At 39.6% G+C, this 21485-nt stretch overlaps 1 protein-coding gene across 1 annotated transcript in view; it reads right to left on the minus strand.

The window, feature by feature from the left end:
- The window catches only part of TM9SF2 (transmembrane 9 superfamily member 2), a 52551-nt gene extending 46292 nt beyond the window's left edge, over positions 1-6259 (minus strand). The window contains exon 1 of the mRNA XM_010980247.3: positions 5920-6259. Within this exon, the coding sequence (XP_010978549.1) occupies positions 5920-6090 (171 nt within the window). The 5' untranslated portion in view covers positions 6091-6259. The remainder of the gene's footprint in view (positions 1-5919) is intronic.
- Positions 6260-21485: the final 15226 nt, after the last annotated feature.

A 21485-nucleotide genomic window follows, 5' to 3' on the forward strand; every position in this document is an offset into this window, starting at 1 on the left:
AAACTCTATGGGATTTAGTTTTTTTTTTTAATTAAAATAGCAATGTGCTATAAGAGGGCAATATTTGATTAATTTTAAGGTCATTTCCCACTATAAGTATCTTTATTTCCCATCCAAATGTTAATTAAGTGCATCTCCTTCCGTAAATTTGCCTTAGAGACAGCCAACTCCAAAATAGCACTGACATGACTTGAAAGATCCTTAAAGGTTACTTTCTTCACATTCCCACTTTCAAACTGTCCCAAAATGAGTTATTACAAGTATGAAAAGTTGTGACAACATTAAGCATTTTAAGGAAGTTACAGATTAATCCCAAAGCAAGACTATAAATTCCAAAGGAAGACTTAGACAAAGCAAGACTGATCCCACTCTAAGAAATTCCACTCAAAGAAATCTTTTATGGAAACGGTTTTATTTAATTTAGAGTTTAATTATCTCCCTTCTAAATCCTTTTCCTTGGAAACGTACAATTTTATTTCTAGCCCCCATCTGCCCATTCTACATCTCATCCCAACTTTGGTCACAACCACACCCTATTTAATTGCTTCAAGGCATGCCATGTTTAGTATTGCATTTCCCCTCTATTTCCTTGTTCCTTTGTTTTGGTTCTTGCTTTTACAACTGCCATCACATATGTCCCTCCTAACACCTACAAATGTTTTTCAAGGTAGAAAGAAATTCCAGTGAAGTAATGTGACTTTGTATAATGATCAAAGCAAGTGACTAGTCACAAAAGGGTCTGAGATACCAAGGTACAGTCATACAAAAGGTGAACTATGGAAGTTTCAACTGCTTTAATATTGGAGAAGTCCATAGTGGGAAAAATTCTGAAGAAGGAAAACCTTTACTCAGATATAATTTAAAAATCCCAGTAGAAATGCTGGAACTCACAAATGGAAGTTCATGACATTTGAGTTATCTGACCATCAATGCCCAGAAGCTGATCTAGATACTAAGGTTCTTCCTCCACTCCCTCATCACAAAACAGAATTTCAACTTTAGACTGTATCAAAAAAAGGGATAAATACGAAATCAGACTTAAAAATTTATTACATAGTACACAGTTTTTTGTTGCTAACTGCAATAATTGTGGAAGTCCAGGATTATAAGCAACCAGGGATCTCCAGGGCAGGGCAGGAGAAGAGGCAGAGAGTGCACAGCAGGGAAGATACAGCAGTATCCTAATGTGAAGAGCCCAGACTTCAGACTTGGACACTCCTGAGCATCTTAGCTTTACTACTTACTAGGTGTGTACACTTGAGAGGGTACTGCATCTTACCAAGCTTCAGTTTCCCCTTCTAAAAATCACAGGATTGTTTTGAGGATTAACTAAGGTTAAGATATATCTGGCACACATAAAGTACACAAATTATAGTCTTTATCATTATTATTGGCAAAGGGCACTAAAAATGTTTGAAAGGTGAGAACAACAACAAAGAAAAAAATATTTCACAAATACCTTACAAACCCTTTCATAGATAATTTTCATGGCAACAGAGAATGACCTTGTAGAGCACGTTTAAAGTAGCTACAATTAACTACAATACTTACTAAGAGGACAGTGATGGAAAACTGCAGGGAAGAATAGGAAGTAGCGGTTTCTTGAACTGGGCTCCGAGGCTGACTGAGCTCAGACCAGTCTCTATAACTTAACGTGCACCTGTGTGGAGCACATGTCTGGTGTTGTTTCAGATGTTCAAATACACACTCTGGAAGGGATTCCCTTACAGCAGGACAGTATTTTATGTATATTGACCCTGACTGCTTTCCTGATCCTAGCTCCCAGATCCACTATAATGAACAATCACAGCTTTAAAATAATTTTTTTCAAAAATTTAATTTCTGAACAGAAACCTTCTAACTCAATTCCACGTACTTTAAAATAATTTTTTTCAAAAATTTAATTTCTGAACAGAAACCTTCTAACTCAATTCCACGTACTTTTACAGAGGAACAAAGAACAATCCTTGGAATGTGAATACCACAAAGTCATTCTTTCCAAAGCCAGATTTCATATTTGAAACAGTATCAGTAACTCTCACACACTGATTAGTTTTCAGAAGCTAAAAATCAATCTCTTACTCCAGAAAAAAAATTTTTTTGGAAATATGAAACTAAGTATCAATCAATTATGTTATTTTTCCTTAAATATTTCAAAATCTTCAAATTATTTCTATGGCCAAATTAAAACAGGTAGATAGATATACATTCATTCCTGTGTTTGTTCGGAGCACATTTAGAAGTTTCTTAAATTTGACTTGATCATATATAGGCAACTGCTCCCAAAATAACAGACAGAATTTATTAAAAGCTTCTAAAGTAACTACCAAGAAAGTACATTAAAAAGTATGATTCTGATTTTTTTATTAAAAAAATTATTAAACTAACTCATTTAAACTTTTTTTAAACCACCAGGTTGTACCTCAGGTCACTTTTCCTTACTAGACAGGAAGAAAATCTTCATCTTTCATCTGAGAATGCGATCTATACATCCAACAGTAAAAAAAAGTGGCAGATGTTTTCTAGAGTTTAGTTGTTCATGGTGACAAGCCAATAATTGCTCAAAAGATAAATGCTGCAAGGGTGAACTGGTCACTAATCTTTAGCTACTAGCCATCAGAATACCATTCAGCACACTTAAGACTCCATCTAAAGCTAACTGAAATAGTCAAAAACTTGTACAGAGTAGATTAGAACTGCACTTTTATGCTGTGAAGATCTATTTACTTCCAATTAGGGCTCATTCTACTTATTGCAGTCAACATATTACAATGTATTATCCCCTGATTTTAAGAAAGTAAAATGGATTCTACAAAAAAAGGAGTATCGTATTCAATCCTTTAATACTGTGGTTTCAAAAACTAACAAAACAAGACAAGAGAAAAAAAATTAAAAGACAGAGAAACCTCAAAAGCAACAAAAGTAATGCAGCATCAAAAAATGTTTTTGCTACCATCATATAATTATCAAATCGATAAATAAAAACTATAAAATATTGTGGAGACACAGGGAATCATTTAGCTAATGGCACTGTAAATCAAACCTATCTTTCTTCAAAGAAACCTGGTGATATTAAACAGCTACAAAATTGCTCCGTGCCTATAACTTAGTAATTTGTGAATATGCAAGTAATTCCTGCTAAATACATTTTAGCAAAGCTATTTATAATAGAGAAAAGTTGGGACCAATCTAAATGCCCTACAAGCAAGAAATAGTTAAGCAAACCATACTGAAGTAATAGAGATGAAATAATACATAGTCAATAAGAAAAAATGAAAACATGCACTATGTTGATATTCAAATGTATGTGTAATAATAGCAAGTTAAAACAAAAAGCCAAAGAACACAATCACATTATTTATAAAGGCCAATAAGATCATAAATCAGAAGTTAGTGGAATATGAATAGAATTTTATGTTCACTGGACTCCCGTTTCTATGCCAGTAAACTAAAAACAAAATAATTTTGGAGGAGAAAATGACCAAATCCTCACGGTTCTTTTGATTGTCTCTCAACATACATAGTGAGCTAAATGTAGCATCTGGACTTTACAGGACATATAAACACTGTACTCCAGAAATTACACTTACGCTGAAGATAAACTTGTCTCATCTCCACACTTATGAGTATTTTATAATATCACAATAATGATATATGTTGAATTTCTCCTCTAAGAAATACAAAGTATCTTTCAAGAAGAATATATAATAAGTAAATATTATCTCTATTTTAGTGATGGTAACAGCATCAATGACCTGCCTTATTCACCCAACTCCTGATTCCCAACCCTAACAGCATCTTCTAGAAATAATTATACCCATTTCACAACTCCCATTTTTAACTTAAAAAATAAGTCCCTTCAGCTTTTCTGACAGTGTACACAAGACTGTCCTCCTTAACAAATACACAATAGATGACAAAAAAATTACTGGTAATACCCTGACTGAAGCAACAAAAAATTAAACTGTTTACCGTTTTTCTCCTTTGAGAGGCAAAGAGAAGAAATATTAAAGAGTACTTTAAATTCCCTATACCAGTTAGCAAAATTCTAGGGAAAAACTGCTAAAGGTACATCTTTCTGCTGATCTAAGATTTGTTTCCACTGACCAAGATGTGAAAGCAGCTGGCAACAAAGATGAAACCCAAACATCCAGAAAAATGATGTGTCTTGACTGTTTTAGTCCTGTATCTCTGAAAATTAGAAATCCAAAAGGACTCCCTGAAATTAATCAAAAGTTAACTAAAAAGTAGCTACGTAAAGAAAGACCTGTTGAGGAAACAAAAATTATCTAACTGGCAGACCTCCCATAAATTTCACTCATACTCATGTCTGAAGTCCATCTCAGATTATCACTTCCTCTCTCTAAGTTTCCCTGAAAACTCCAACCTGCTAGGTATTTTCTGCAGACGTTTGTTTAGAGCACTTTGGACATACATCTTTTATAACATATCTGATTTTGATAGTCTGTCATAAGCTTATGACCTTTACTTTGAGGTTCCTAGGAGACAGGGATACATTTTTTTGTCTCTAAGGCACCAGGAATACAATATATAATTGCTGTTAAATTTGAATTTAAAAACCAAATACTAAGTTTTAAAGGCTGGTTACTAAAATATTTAATGGAAAAACTAGTGTGCTTGCAAGACTAGCTCTTTTCCACTTGGAAGCACTATTTTCTTTCAGTCAGAACTCTCAAAGAGTGAACGCTTTTTGCACTGCAAGGTATGAGAGTTACAGTATTCAAGTGCTAACCATCGACTTGAGTAAACCTTAAAGATTCTTTGACGTTTTCAGAGAATCAAGTTTTTAAACAGAAACTGTAAAATGCCATGAAGAACTTAACAGCTTCTTTAGTGCCCTAAAATAAGCTCAAAATTCACAACTATAGTAAAGCTAGAAGTAATAAAATAAACACCAGCTTAAAAAAAATCAAACTTAGTAAATAAACCTATTTATAGATTGTAAAAGTTTGCTGAACGATTATTTGAATTGTTAAAATTATTAATGGTTTCAAAGAGATTCTCCCACCCCAAATGGTTAAGTTTTAACATCCTAATTGTGTATGTATATTGCCCTGCCGTATACCGAATAACCTAAAAGCAGGTTACTTATGTCTTTTACTAGTAGTTAAACTGAAAGTCTTGAGTTTAAGGTCGTAAGAGATCAAAGTTTTCAAGAGTTGCCCTAGGAAGAAAACGCCAGTTTCCCCTGTCGTCTGCTCCTTTTAATTGTTTAAAACAATCTCAGAGAAACCTAAATAGTGGGATGTTATATTTCTTTTGCATATTAAAAAATAGAAAGGTTTTTTTTACACATAAAAGGTAGAAATTAACTGTCTCAACCATCACAACTACTCTTTATTAACGCAGTGTACGCGGTGTTGGGTGTTATATTTCACACATAAGAAAGCAACTACTAATCGTGAGATTAAAATGTCAAAGTCCTATAAAGAATAAGCTCTCATAACTAACCAGGACTTTTAGAAAAGTAGAATAAAACAGGAAGCAATGAAATTAAAAGTTACTGGAAGCCCTGGCCGTCCCCTTCCTTGGAGTGCGTGACACACGGCTGTGAGTGAACACTCACTCGTGGAACTCTCGCTGACCCTCACGCATCCTCCTCTAAGCAAGTGCTGTTCAAGTACAGTCCTTGTTTCTGAAAAACTAAACCCACCTGCTGGTGCTACCTGGCCCGCCAGAAGGGAGGCGAGCCTGAGGCCCACCGAGTCCGCCAGAACCCACCCACCTCCTAAGGCCGTTCCGCAGCCTCCAACCCACAGCGAGCCAACCCCAAACGCTTCTGGGGACACCCGACCGCACCTACCGCTACGCCCCCTTCCCCTAGGGCCCCGGCTTCCCAGGCGAGGGGAGGCTTCTCCTTCCGACAGCGCACCCGGGGGTCCGCCAGGCCGCACCCACCTTGCACTCGTCGCTCTTTTTTTCCTCTTCGCAGAAGTTGACGGGCGCCAGGCCGGGAAGGTAGAAAGCGGCGCCCCGACGCGTGCCCGGGGCCGCCACCAGCAGGAGCAGCGACAGCAGCAACAGCCGCGGCCACCGAGGTGGAGACGACGCCAGCACCCTGGCGCTCATGATGGCTGTTTCGGGGAAAGGGCAGCCGAGCCGCGGGGGGGTGAAGAGGGAAGGAGGGAAGGGGAGGCTCGGAGACGACAACAAGGCCGCCGGGGCTGAGGAGGCTGGCCTTGCGACGGGTAGTTCCGGTTGCGCTAGGAGACACCGCGGGTTCCGCAACAGAAACCGAACCGGACCTCGACGGAGCATGCGCAACGCCTCCCGCACATGCTCAGTGAGAGCGGCCGCAAGCGCCCCGAGGAGTTTCCGGAAGGAAGAGGGGAGGAAATCCACTTTCCAGGTTTTCAGCGGGCCGGCCGGGGTGGTTGCTGCGAGAGTGGTACCAGCGCTCACATTATGTTGCAAATTCCGATCTAAGAGTCCCTCGCGGGGCGTCGTATAGCGTCTCACTTGCCCAGCGCCCCAGGCTTGCGGCTTTGCCCCAATTTCCCGCAGTTTCCTCACCACACCCCCAAGGCACACCAACCCCTACTACACAGTTGGTGCTCCAAAAAAGTACTTGCTGCTGGAAGTGGAGTTGGTGGAGGGAAGAAGTTCGGGAGACGGTTGGGTGCAGGATAAGGAAACAAATGGGGAGGATCTAGCCATAAACTTTCACGTAGGCAGCTACTCACAGGTATTTGCACCGACAGGTTCCCAGCATTGGATGCGGCAGCTCACTCTTGGTGGGACAGAGATTGCGTGGAATAAACAAGACTTCTTTAGGGTGAGAGGAAATGAGGTGGCCAGGGGATGGGAGTAGGTGAATAAAAGGCAGTGTTGACATTTCTTTGCAAAGGAAGACATGGGCACACCTGAGAGCCCAGTGAGAAAAGTATTTCCAGACAAATAGAAGTCTGGTATGATCATCCTTAAGCAAGTTTCTGTCATATTTCTTATTGAAGTGACGCAGTGTCCCTGTTTGTATATGCACAGACGTATTTGTGTGTTTGTGGGGTGCACTTTCTGAGGATATTTCAAGGAGAAACTTGCTTTTGGTGACTGAAAGAAAAAATGCACAACATAAAAGGTGAGAGTTAAGTCTTATTTGTGGACTTACTGAGAGTTATAGCCCATGAGCCGGCCGTTCAGGTAGCTCTGAGGAACTGCTCTGAAGAGGTAAGGGAAGAGCCAGGATATATATGAGGTTTTTTTGTTGGAAGAAAACATGTAGTTGAACATCAGAAGATTACTGCTAATCACAAAGAACAGACATAGGAAGTTAAAATTTTTAGTGCTCTTGTATGTAGGAAAAGATGCAAAAATCTGGGTTCATTATTCCTTAGATATGCATCTCAACTCTCTAGAGCCAGTATACAAAGCACAGAATGTTCCTGTTTTTCTCTATCCTGAATTTTCCACAGGGTGTATTGTCAGTGGGTGACTACAATAGCAAATGGCTTAGTCCTTGCAGAACTGGAATGATGGGCAACAGTCTGTTTACATTCCGCTGAGATTTAGCGAGGAATCATAATCTAGAAGCACCTCTAGCTCAGAACTCAAGAATGGGCAAGTTTGCAAAGTGGACAATTCAGAAAAGCATAGAGCCCCGTGCAATCCTACCTAAATTCTTGTGAGTATTTGCATGTTTTCCCTCTGGAAAGTTTATAATATTTATTAAATTTTCAGAGGAATCTATGATCCTGCAAAAAGGCTAAGGACCACTGTTCTATGCTATGGGAGTAACCAGAACAATGAAAGATAGAATTCTTGCTTGCAAAGTTAGTTCTCACTAAGAACTCCAGCTTTGGAACACTACTTTCTAGTTATGTGGACCTTAAGCAAGTTAATTCATCAAGTCCCGGGCAGCAGAGATAACTGGGAAGTAGAGAGAAAAGGATGTCCATTTTCTTAATGTTGTTGTGAAGATTAAGTGGGAAAAAATATATATACAAGCACTGAGCACTTTGCTCTGTTTGCACAGAGGGATGGCACCCATTTTTCTAACAAAAGAGGGGGCCTGAGCACTAGGAACATGTCTAGGGAAGTTCTCCCTGGTGCAAATCAATTAACATATTTGTTGAACGTATTTGGGCTAGGGAAAAGAACTGATAATACTCTATACTTGAAGTCATAGAGATTTCCAATATAGTAAGAGGAAGCAGATGTTCTGTCCATTTACAAAGGAAAGGGGAAGAAAATTAATCTTTCTTTGTTAACTATCTTCTGTTTATCCGGTGCCAGTAAATACTTGATCTTCACTATCTCAGTGCCCCCCTACCCCAACTTTTCTTTTCCTCCCCCCGTTTTCTACATCGCAGAAAATAGCACTGCTTCTCAGGTCCCAAACCTGGGAAAGAACCTCAATTCCTCGTTCCCTGACTCTCCACATACTGTCCTTCAACAAGTTGTGTTCGCTGGGCGACTGAACTAGATTAAATCCTTTTCAATGCTTTCCATGTCCACAGCTACACTCTAGACGAAGCCAAAAATTTTAGTTCCCCTAGACTAGTACTTACTGCAGTAGCATCTCAGCGTCTACTCTTGACAAGAGCGAACTTATAAAATCTTTAAACCCCCCATTCCACTCTTCTGCTTAACCCCCAGCACTCCACACTACTTATCACTATCTGGAATCAACGTGGTTGTCTCTTGTCTCACGCCCCGTTTGTATGTATACTCCCTGGGAGTAAGGACTTCGTCTCTGCATCCCATAACTCTACATCCCCAGAGCTTAGAGCAGCGTCTGGAGCATAAACGAGACTGGAGGAGCAAGTAACCAGAAAGCACTACAGGACTTGTACTGGTCAGACCACAGAAATTTTATATCTAAATGTAGAATCGCAGACTTTCTGAGGTTTTTTCCAGACGCGTTTAACCTCCTCCATTCACAGAGGAAAGAAAGGGGAGTGACAGCTACTCTCTGAGGCCGAGCCTGCTGCGGCTAGGAAGTCCAAAGGGCATCCCTAACCTTCCTTCCAAACCACACCGCCACCTCCATCCGCACAGCTCAGCATCAGCAAAAACCCGGAGAAGTGGAGTCTTCCTCAATAAAAACGGTCCCCGGACTACAGAGGCAAACCAGTCGGCCCAGAGCGCGCATCGCGCGTGCGCACGGCCAGCCAGCCGCACCTCGCCAACTCCCACCCCAGCAACCTCTACCCGGCTTCCGCCTCTAGAGTTCAGACACGTCGTCCCGCACAGTCCGGCCCGGTGGGCGGGGCCGGGGGCGGGGCCCGGCCACAGTGCGGAGGTGGCTCATTACTTCCGGATCCGGCCTCGCCCGGGGTTCTGTCGGTTACCTGGCCTGGTTATCTGCGCGGCGCCCGGGATTGGCGTTCGAACATCGCTCCGCACCTCACCCACGGCGCCAAAATGGAGTTCCTGCTTTGTGCGCGCTTCCTCCCTGGGCGCTGTCATGCAGACAGGCTGAGTGGGGTTTTCAGTTCCAAACTGGGAAGAAATGAAGTTTTCCTTCCATCCTTCCCTTGACTGTAACGCTCCCTTTCTCTAACTAGTAATACTTCTGATAAGATTTTCTCCTTTCTGCTGCAGGTAGCATTTGCCGACTCCGATGTAAGGCTCTTAATAATCTAGCGTTTGTTTTTTCCGCTCCTTTGTGCCAACGTTCATTTGAACAGCGTGGTGGGGTTTTTTGTTTGGTTGGTTGGTTTTTGTTTTTGGTTTTGTTTTTTTGGCATTTCCCAGGGCTTCCATTTATTTACTCGGAAACGAAATCACAAGATGCCCAGTTAAATTTTAATTCCAGATGAACAGTGAATCATTTTTCAGTCTACGGACGTCCCAGGTATTCCATGAGGGCATGCATGTATTTTATCTGGCAACCCTTCTGTGTCACGTTGCAGGAAGGGGAACTATTCTGCTAGTTTTATGCCTGTAAATGAATGGGCTTTCAAGATTTTCTAGAAGATAAGAATCACCTCATTGCCCTTTTATTTCTGATATAAAATTGTGACCCTCTAAGGGACAAAAGCCACCCACAGCCCTCTTCCCTCCCAGTGTAACAACTGCAGCTTGGAAATAAAATTGGCCCTGAGGCTCTAAATACAATTCATGGTAGTTCAGAGCCAAAGCATCTTAAGTTCTAAGGTGAAAAATGGTTCCCAGGACAACATTACTTGATTATAGGGTAAAAGTAGGAATTGTAACCAGAGAGACTATTTGGCCAGCAGAACCTGGAAAAATGAAAGCCACAGAGGCAAACACTAAAGTATAAAGACTGCACATCTGCAGTGGTTTTATTTCTGTGAGGTAAATGGAGCTCTTCTGGTCATAAAGCCAATTCTTGCTCTGAATTTATGCAACGTTCTGCTTACAATGTAGCTGGTCATGTAGTTTGCTTATAGAGAGAGGAAGTTTGCTGGATTCACGTAGCTGGTCTCTGAAATTGTTGTTTCAACAACTTCATTGAGGTATAATTCACATAACATGCGATTCACTCACATTAATCGTACAATTCATTGGGCTTTAGCAAATTTACTGAGTTACTTGCAGGTTTAGAACAACACCCCAATAAGAGGACCTTTAACGTTTAATCCCCCTCTCCACAAACAGCCCCTGGCCACCACTATTCTTCTTTCAGTCTCTATAGATTTGCCTTTTCTGACTCCTCTGGGTTTTTTAAAAATTATTAATTAACAATTTTAGTTATCCATCAGTTTCAGTGTCTGTGGCTAATGTAAATTTACCCTAGAGATGGGTCTATTTTCAGTGTCTTGACAAGTAAATAGTTTCAGGCTGTTGGATTATCCTGGATTCCTTAATGTCAGTGCCCTCCAACCAAAGACCACCAGGAAAAGACCAGTGGTTAAGTCTATTACTCATCAAGTTTATTGCTCGATACAGTGAGGGAGGATGCACACTATGGGGAACCACAGATTGAGTGTCTCACAAGAGGGTGTTAGAAAGGGACTCATAGGATTCAGGGCTTGTGTTGGATGATTTGGGGGAGAGTTAAAGAAGTGGAGCTTTGCTCTGGGTTGGATGGTGCCAGGAAGCAGGGATAATTCTTAAAACTGGATATTTTAGTAAGTCTTATCTAGAAAGAGGGCAGACTAGACTGAGGTTAAAGCTATATAATTGGTAAAGAAACAGCAGGCACTATTCTTAGCCAGAGTAGGGGGATGTTTGGTCATTTTATGGTTTGGACAATGTTCAGCGTTTGCCAGTTGTTTAAACATAATTACTCAAGGGTCCTGTTTTGTCTCGATCATGGTCAGAGTGGCCCTGCTGGTGTTCATGTTGTGTGAAATTGTTTATATTTAACAAGGCCTAGCTGTGAGTACCAGGTCCTTCTCATGTCAGGGGCTGCTTTTTGCTTTTTCACCAAGATGATGCCATCTGGTAGGCACTTTGGATAACTGGCTAGCCATTCATTCCTCTGTATTGCTAGATATGTTTGCCCTTTTCCTGAAACTTCTGCAAAAAATATTAGGCCACTGGGTAAACCCCAACCCTCAAACTCAGATTGTGATAATTTTTACAGATTTTTTTAATGATTCACCTTCATCTCACAAGTGAGTAAGTGAATAATATTAATACTCCATTTATTTGCTTTTTTTCATGGCCTTGCATCTTTTAAATGCAGTTTAGCAATATTTGGTGTATATAACCAACCAAAGGTTCCTATCCAGGATACAAGAACTCTTATAAACTCTTATAAAAGGCAAGGAGAAAAATGGGCAAGAGGTAGAACAGACACCTCAGAAGAGTAGATGGCCAAAGGTCAACAAAAATGAAAACGTGTTAAACCGCATTAATCATGAGGAAATTACAAAATAAAACTTCCATGAGATACAGCTACACACACACCAGAAGAGCTAAAATTTAAAAATGGACAATACCAAGTATTGACAGGGATGTGGAACAATTGTAACAGTCATACACTGCCAGTGGGCATGTAAGTCGGTGGAAAATTGTTTTGCACACATACTCTATAGCTCAGAAATTTCACTCCTGGATCTAAATGCCTACTTACATTCACCAAAAAGATGTGTTCACCAAGATAGAACTCTATTGCCTGTCTGCAGTAGAATGGATAAATTATAGTGAAGTTCTACTATGGAATACTGCACAGCAGTGAAAACAAGTTACTGTTAAACACAACAATGTGTATTAACCCTCACAAGCTTGATATTAAGTAAAGAAAGACAATGAGTACACTTGTATGATTCCATTTATATAGAGTTCAAAAACAGGCAAAACGAATCTATGTTGTTAAAAGAGTACTGGTTAGCTTTTGGGAGCTAGAAAGAGGTAATGATTAGGAGGGCACGTGGTGGGAGCTGCTGCAGTGCTGGTAATGTTCTATAGCTTGATCTGGGTGGTGGTTACCTGGGTGCAGTCACTTTGCAGTAGTTCACAGGACTGTATATTTAGCATCTGTGCACTTCTCTGTATGAATGCTATGCCTCAGAAAAAGCTTATTAAAATATATAATTATTGTGAATAATGTCATTATTGTGAATATTATTATTGTGAAAAAGTTGGTAATCATTGAAGTTAGGTGTTGGGTACAGGAGGGTACCCTTCTCTCTACTTTTGAGCATTTGAAGTTTTCCATGATAAAAAGTGACCTAGGTGTATACATTTGTGTGTATGTATATATATGTACATATATATTTATGTGCGTATGTGTATTTATTTGTAAATATTTGAATTGCACCTTGACTTGCCAGTATCTTTAAAAGTGAACAAGCTTTCCAGAAACCATAGCAATATGACTAGAATCATGTAATTCTTTTATACCATGTTGGATCTGGAAATTAGCATGTAAGAAGGTCAGCATATTTCGACAATATTAACCAACAAAAGCAATATATCTCATATGTGAAACAGTAACCTGAGTGAACATATTTATACATGTACTAATGTAAATATGTTGAACATGTATGTATATTATAAATATACATATATAGATATTGAAAAGAATACAGTGCCACAGTGTCTTTTCCTATAGGCTGGATCCTATTAAAATGAACTTTGGCAAGGATTATACATTTTTTACTTCATTGGAATGTTTTAAATATGCTAGAAATAAGTGAGATTTGAATGTTATTCATGAAGTGTGTTTGAGAGAAATGCATACATCATTCTGTACATTTTGCTCTGGACTCCTGATTAATGACTGATTTGAAACTTCTAAGTATCACTAGGTATATTTCACCGAAATAAAATTTGGGGCAAAGTTTTTAGAAGAATGTCAAGAAGGAGAAAGAGAAAATGTGCATGAAACAGGACATGATTGCCCAACAAGCCACATGAGGCCTGTCACCATGATTACTCTTAAGTAGCTGCTGAATGCTCCAAAATATACAAGTTCCCCCAGAAGGAAAATATTTGAGTAATTTGGGGTTAGAATGTTTATTGAAAATAAAATGTGGACTGAGGGAGTTGGGGAGCTTGGATTGAAGGGTAACGGTTTAAAAACAATTCGGTGGAGTCACAGTGTGGTCACGTTTTTCTTGAGCACTAACTTTAGAACATAATACCCATGTCAGCTGAACTTCACTGTTGTAGCCTGTTGAACCACCACAGATTCCCCCCAATAAACATTTTAGAAGCTTGATATAAAACAGAAAAAGCTGGTAGGCAAACAGGAACACTTTGACGTCCTCCCCCTTTTCCTCCCCATACCTACTGACACAAGAGGGAGGTGGTTTGAATGACCAGGGACTTTTCTGCTACTCCCGAGAGGTTTTTAATTCAAGGAGTGTAAGAATTACCATGTAAGGTAGAAGGCAGTATTCCATGCATATTGAACTTTGAAAGCTACTTAAAGCTTTTAGCTTAAAGTTTTAAAAAAAACTTAAAGGACTTTTAAAGGCACTTCCAATTTTATGCAGTTTTTGCCAAATGTGCTGACTTTAGAACCCAATGCCCATTTCAGCCTGTTCCACGACGGTTTTGACTCCTAACTCCTGTTGCAGATAAGATACAGGGTGCTCAGTTACCTTTACATTTCAGATAATTTTTTTAGTATCAGTATCTATGTCTTATGTCTTACTGGAGCATGATTATTTAAAAATTGTTGTTTATTTTTATCTGCTAAATCCAGCAACCCTGACACTGATGGAGCCTTGGTTTACAAGGATTCAAATAAGGACTCAAAAGGGGCCTGCACAATTAACGCACATTGAAATGAAACTGGGGGGAAAACACTTGCAGTAAAATAGAGTTCTTACAGAATAATAAGAAAAAGATGAACTACCCCTATATAAAAATGTACAGAGGACATGAAGAGACACTTCACACACACACAAAGATATACAAATGGCAAAAAGCATTTAAATAAATATTCAGCCTTACTGGTCATGAAAGAAGAGCATATTAGAAAAAAAAAGACTTTGTTTTTAAGTTACCAAGGAAGCAAAGTTAGAAAGCAATGTTAGGGCCCAATGTGACTTCATATCTCATCATGAGATTTAAATATCCTTTCTGGAGGACAGTTTGGCAAATTTTTGTATTTTTTTAACCCTTAAAAATGCATATAACCTGAAAGAACAATTCCACTTCTCAAGATCTGTCCTAGAGAAATATTTGAATGTGAAAATATTTAGCTGTAAGTATGTTCACCAGTATAAATATTTTTAACAGTAAAAAATTTTTAAAATAACTTAAATGTTCAACAGAAGAGTTTGTTAAATAAATTATAGTACTACATCCATGCAAGGGAATACTCTGCAGCCATTAAAATTATGTTGAAAAGAAGTAATAACATGGAAAGATGTTTAAGATACGTTGCTAAATGAAAAAAGTATATTATAAAACAGCATGCACATTCTGATTTCAGTTTTGTTTTTTTTAAAAATGTATACACACTGTTAAGAGAATGAAAAGACAAACTACAGACTGGTAGAAAATATTTGTAAATCACCTAGCCAATAAAGGATTTGATTTTAGTATATAAGAAACATCCAAAACTCTACAGGAAGAAAACAAACAACCCAATTAAAAAATGGTGAAAGACTTGAACAGACACTATCATAGAGGATGTGTGGCTTTCAAATAAACACATGTGTTCAACATCATTAGCCAATAGGAAAATGCAAATTAAAACCATGATGTGAGACCACTATGTACCTATAAGAATGGCTAAAATTAAATACACTGACAATACCAACTGCTGGCAAGGATGCAGAACATCTGGAACTCTTACAAATTGCTACTGAATGTAAAATTGAATGCAAAATGGTACAACCACTCTGGAAAACAATTTGGCAGTTTCTTACAAAGTAAACACACACTTACCGTATGACCCAGTAATTCCACTGCTAAGTATTTAAAGCCTAGAGAAATGAGAGCTTATGTTCTCATAAAAATTTTTACACAAACATCTCTAACAACTCTACTCACAATCATCAGAATTAGAAACAACCCAAATGCCTTTCAATCTGTAAATGCATAGACAAATCATGGTACTTTCACACAATGGAATACTACTCAGCAATAAAAAGTAACAAGCTGTTGAATACACACAACATCTTGGATGAATCTCACACACACTGAGTGAAAGAAGCCAACCTCAAAAGGTTACAGGCCCTATGATTCCATTTATATGACATTTCCAAAAATGCAAAGCCATGAAAAGAAGTGTTCACCTGTGCCAGGCATTAGGGAAGAGGGAAGGTATGACTACAAAGGAACAAGGGAATTTGGGAGGCGATGGAACTGTTGTGTATGCTGATTTTGGTGGGGGTAATATGAGTCTATGCATGTGTTAAAACTCACAGAAACAGGTGCTAAAAAAAGGAAAAATGTATATACAAAAGGAAAAAAAGAATGGAAGGACACATGAAAATTCTTACAGTGGGTTATTTCTACACAGATGCAGACGATTTCCGCCCTCTTGATTCTGTAGTATGTCCATTTTTTAAAATAATGAACATAAGTTTCATTTGTAAAGAGATTTTATATTGATAGGTTATATATATGTATTTAAATATATAAAGATATATATTTACATATCTATGTAGATGGATTTTGCTATAGGAAAACTTGAGTGATGCCTGCCATTATTGCATATTAGTTCAGCCTTTGGGAGGGCAGGGAAGCTTCACCACGTTATTGGAAGAATATCTCTTAGTTGAGATGTTTCTTGTACTTATGAAAGCACTTGGCAGCACTATCATCTTCCCATAAATCTTGTGCTTTGTCATGGAACACAGCACAAAGTGTCTTGGCCTCTGCTGCACCATTAGGGTTGCCATTAGCATCCATTAACCGACAACTTCCACCTTGTGGCGTGCAGTCAGAATTCCTTCTGAAATGGAAAAATATAGACGTGATGATGCAGTCATGGACAGAGTATTTGTTTCCCTTTCTCATCAATTCTAGTGTGGCTTACACAACACAGCTAGATTGTCATCAAGCATTAAGCCTTAGGAAGCTGCCAGGAGTTCCAATAGCACTTGGCTTATTTGATTTTGCTTTACATAAAGTAACCAATGTTATGCTAGGTGAGACTTTTTTTAATGGTTTTACCCAAAAATCTAGTGCATGAGGTCTTCTTAGTCATTATTTGCTGCGTCCAGGACAGAAGCCTGACATTCTGACCACAGAATTGGCGCTGAGAAGCAGACCCCTGCTGGGTTGTGGCAATCAACATTTCTAACCACTCTGTGAGGGATCCAATCTCCCCTGATCTATCCTGCCGTGGCCCCCAGCAGGAAGTGAAGCCACAGGCATCCCGCAGGCCGAGTTATTTCTCAAAAATCCACAGCTATTATCAGCCATTATGCCTCCTTTTGGCAGTCTGACAGTGAGCAACTGACCATCTTGAGAGCATCACCAAGCAGGGCAAGGTTGCTACAGAAGCCTGGGACAGGCAGGTTATAATTTCTTAGTGGTCTTGACTTCCACTAATAGTTCTAGAACTCAAAACAAAACCAGAAATTCTATACATTTCCACAGCTAAGCAAACGTATAAATACATGTATAGAAAATGATCTGGAAGTGTACACACCAGCCAGTGATAGTACTAAAGATTGGATGCAGGGGAGGCCTTTAAATTTGTCTATAACTATCAAAGTTTTTACAGCTTATATTATCTGTGTAATTTAAAGTAATTTACAAACAAGTTTTTTTCTGCAGAGCACAGGGAACTATATTCAATATCTTGTAGTAACCTATAATGAGAAAGAATATGAAAAGGAATATATGTATGTATATGTATGACTGAAACGTTATGCCGTACACCAGAAATTGACACAATGTTGTAAACTGACTATACTTCGATTTAAAAAAGTAATATAAGTCCTAGAATCCTTTTGGGGGCCTGGGGTGGAGAAAGATGGATAACTTTACCATTTTGTCATTCTGTAAGAGCGGTTGCTCTGAAGGAGTTAAGGACAGGTGAATTTGAGAGAAGTGACGGTCTTCCAGTCTCTCCTTAACTATGGAAGTCTGGAAGAGTACACAGCATCCAAAGAAGGAATTAGGATTTGAACTACCTTCTGAATAGGGAAGGTGGTTTCATAGTTGGGGAAAGAACCTTGCAGAAATGATACAATAGGATTTGATGGTCTAGTGAGCAAACAGTTCTCAGACTGGATTATTTCTGTTCTAGCTGCTGAGTGGATGTGGAATGTCAGAAGACCCAGAGCAGAGAGTGACCAGTGACAGAAGGAAGGAGATGAGATCTGGAGGGTGGACACGTGCTGGACAGTCCATGGAGACAGGAAGGCAAGCTGGGAACAAGGGGTAGGGGATGGGTTCAGAACCAGGCACAACCACGAGTGTCTAGATTTCATGCAAAGACCATGAGAGCCAGGTGAGGCGTTTGAGAACTTCACGACATCTGTGCGTCAGCCTGAGAGAAAGGTGGCAGAAAGTGAAAAGTGGTGGAAAGAAAAGAAAAGCCCAAGTAAAACCATCAGGCTTTCACAACTCTCTGCAGAGGGGAGACTTCAAAGTCCCTGTCCTTGAGGAGCTCACTGTTTAGGAAGGAAGCCAGACAATGATGGTAACTCAGTTTGACAAATTCCAAAAAAAAAAAGAAGTGCAAAGTGAGGAGGGAACAGAGGGGAGGTTGTGACAAAATTGTCTGGACAGGTTTTTTAGAGGACTTGATCACTGGGCTGGTGCATGGAGGGTAAGCGGGACCATGGGGCACAGGGGATTCAGCCCGAGGAGGAGAACCAGGACCACCAGGACCAGGAGTTCAGACCTGGTAGCAGAGAAGGTTTTAGAGGTTCCAAGTAATAAAAAAATAACCGAGGTCTGCTTAGAGGAACATCATAAGAGGTATTGTATAAAATGTCAATAACTCTGCAGAAAAGAAGAGACTGAATTAAAGAATCAAGCTTACAAAAAAGCTGAAGAGTTGAGTCACTTTAGCTTTTTGAAAAGCTCACTTCTGAGCTGGTTCACTGATGCGAACAGCAGAAAGGCAGCAGGAATCTTCTTTCTTTCCTCCCTCCTTCCCTCCTTCCTTCCCACCCTTCCTTCATCCTTCTCTTCTTTCCTTCCTTATTCCTTCCCTCCTTCCTTCCTTCCATCATTAAGGAATTTTTTTTCAGGAGAATCAAGAATGAGAATATTTCAAAGGGACTATGACAGATAATACAAAAGAAATTACAGTCAGTGATTCAGTGCTGGAGGATGAGGTGCCATGTTAAGCTAAAAGCAATAGAAGTTCACGGAAGTACCAGGGGTGGCTGTTCCACCAGGGAAGGAACAAGTCACTAAAATAAAATACTATGGCTATTAAATTCATCCCACTTTTCAGTATTCAGAATTTCTAAGTAAGAAAATTAGACTCCTTGATGATACCCTTAAGTTCTATTATTATTCTTATTCTGGGTACAAGCTGACATGTTTAATAAGAAAAAAAGCAATGGAATAATTGATATGATCCTATTTTTATACACATAATTGTAATTTTCCCCATATTAAATTTTAAGATATTATCATTAAAGACATTCTAAAATCATATATATATATATATATGATCATATATATATATATATATATATACATACTCAGTCTCTCTCAGAAAATAGAGTTCCAAGAAGGGTGATGAGTCATTCTATATTTGAAAAAAAATCTGTTTTTAGAGAAAATTTTCTTCTCTAATGCATTTATTCATTTCAGTTCACTTGTTCTTTCAGGTTCTTTGCATGGTTCTCTTTAGTAATAAAATGAAGGATATTTACTCAAAGATGAGATTTTCTTGGTAGTTGCATTGGCATAATAATGCTAAATAGGGACCCAGAGCTTTCAGTGGAGCTGTGGGCACAGAGCTTAAGAGACAGCCTTACATGGTGGGCAACTAAGAGGAGAAGGCCAGCTCAGGAAAATTGCTTTCCTAGGATTCCCAAAATTTACTCTCTCCAGCTTCTTGAACTGCTTTCTGTCAATTTTAAGGGTTTCCATTCTGTTGAATGGCAAACAGGAACTGAGTGAGGTGTGCTGCTGGGAAGCTTTGGAGGACACCAAGTAACAGTACAGTCATTGTCCTCTGGGGGCCCACAATAAAATGGAGGAGAGACTTTTGATTAAGACCATCACTAGAGAGTCCGTTGTTCCCTGGGTTAGGGCCTTGTTCCCGTGGATACTCAACCATCAGCGTCTCCTCATCCAGTGCTCCTGCCACTCTTGATCAACCAACTCATTGAGCCTGTCATTCAACTCCCTGAGAGAGAAGCCTGAATTGGTTTAGCCATCACTGTCCACTAGAGGGCGCGTGTCATAGTCAAGAGTACTTGATTGCATGTAATAAACTTTTCTAGAGCAGCTGTGCAAAGTACTACAAACTGGGTGGCTTAAATAACAGAAATTTGTCATCTTAAAGTTCTAGAGACCAAAAGTGTGACATCAAGGTGTTGTCAGGGTTGGCTCCTTCTGAGGGCTGCCAGGGAAGGATCTGTTACGGGTCTCCTGGTCTTGTAGATGGCCGTCTTCATGTTCACGTGGCATTCTCCCTGTGTGTGTCTCGGTCTGAATTTTCCCCTAAGGACACCAGTCATACTGGATTAGGGCCCACCCTAATGCTCTCATCTTAGCTAATTACATGTGTAGTGAACTTATTAACAAATAAGTTCACATTCTGAGGTGCGGGAGCCTAGGGCTTCAAAACGTGAATTTTAGGTGGACACAATTCAACTGAAAAACACAAACCCAGATCAAAACAGCTAAAGTTAAAAGGAGATATTACTGCACATCTGCAAGAAGGATGGGGCGCTTAGGAACAGTGGGAACCAGAGCCTGGAAGACCACTTTGACTCTTGTGTTTACTTCTATGTAACAGCTTCATTTACTTCTCTTTCATACAGTTTACACCCACAGGGCAGGGAACATGGTGACTGACAGCTCCAGAGATCCACCTTTCCATTATCAGAGAAGAGCCGAAGCAGAGATTTTTTGGCCCCAAATTAAAACATTTCAGGAAAAGGGCTGTGATTGGTCCAATGTGGTTTCAGACCCACCTTTAGACTAACTGCTGTGGTCACTGTTCTTTCCAAATATATGCCACATGGTCAGATGGAATGTGTCTCAAAAGAAGGACGGTATTCCTCTTGGTATAGTAAATAAAAGATACCTATGTCTTGTCCCATGTGGGTAGAGCTCTCACGAAAGTTCACCTCCAAAGCTGCTTCCTGCCATTGGACCAGGACCCTAATAATCAGCTAATCAATGTGGCCATGGTATGGTGTGCTGTGAAATCACATGGTACCAAGCATGGCTCCTATATATAGGGAGCTCTTTAGTAGGGACATATGGACAAGGCAAGCATTCTAAGAGATCTTAAAATTGGACAACATAGCCAAAAACCCATCATATAGACAGATTTTATAAAGTCAGTTTATAATAGCTGGTTTTCTTATACATTTGCTCTCTCTACTTAAAGTCAAATGCAGAGGAGAATATCCTAATTAACTGAGCATTGCACAAGTAAAATTCTTTGGCTCATTCAGTTTTCACCATGTTTCATCTTACTTTATTCTGAAGTGTTCAAGTGACTTAAGATCGTATCAGGTGGAAAAACAAACTGAACACAACATTTCCGGAAAACTTCTGTCCACACAAACACCTGCACACCAATGTTTATAGCAGTTTTAGTCATAGTTGCCAGAACTTGGAAGCAGCCAAAATATCCTACAATAGGTGATGGATAAACAAACTGTCGTCCATCCAGCCACTGGACTATCATTTAGTTATAAAACAAGATGAGCTGTCAGGCCATGAAAGGACATGGATTTACCTCAAACATGTATTGCTAAGTGAAAGGAACCAATCTGAAAAGGCTACGTACCATACATTCCAACTACATGACATTCTGGAAAAGGGAAAACTATGGCAATGGTAAAAAGATCAGGAATGTGTAAGATACACAAAGCCTGATGCTTGTTAAAGTGGTAAGGACAGATTTTAGTCAGTTGCAATAGGGAAAAGAATCCGATGTGGACTGAACTCAACCTTGAACTGTGCAGAGGAGACTGGGCGTTTAAAGGGAG

The sequence above is a fragment of the Camelus dromedarius genome, chromosome 13 (genome assembly GCF_036321535.1).
Source record: "Camelus dromedarius isolate mCamDro1 chromosome 13, mCamDro1.pat, whole genome shotgun sequence".
Classification (NCBI taxonomy): domain Eukaryota; kingdom Metazoa; phylum Chordata; class Mammalia; order Artiodactyla; family Camelidae; genus Camelus; species Camelus dromedarius.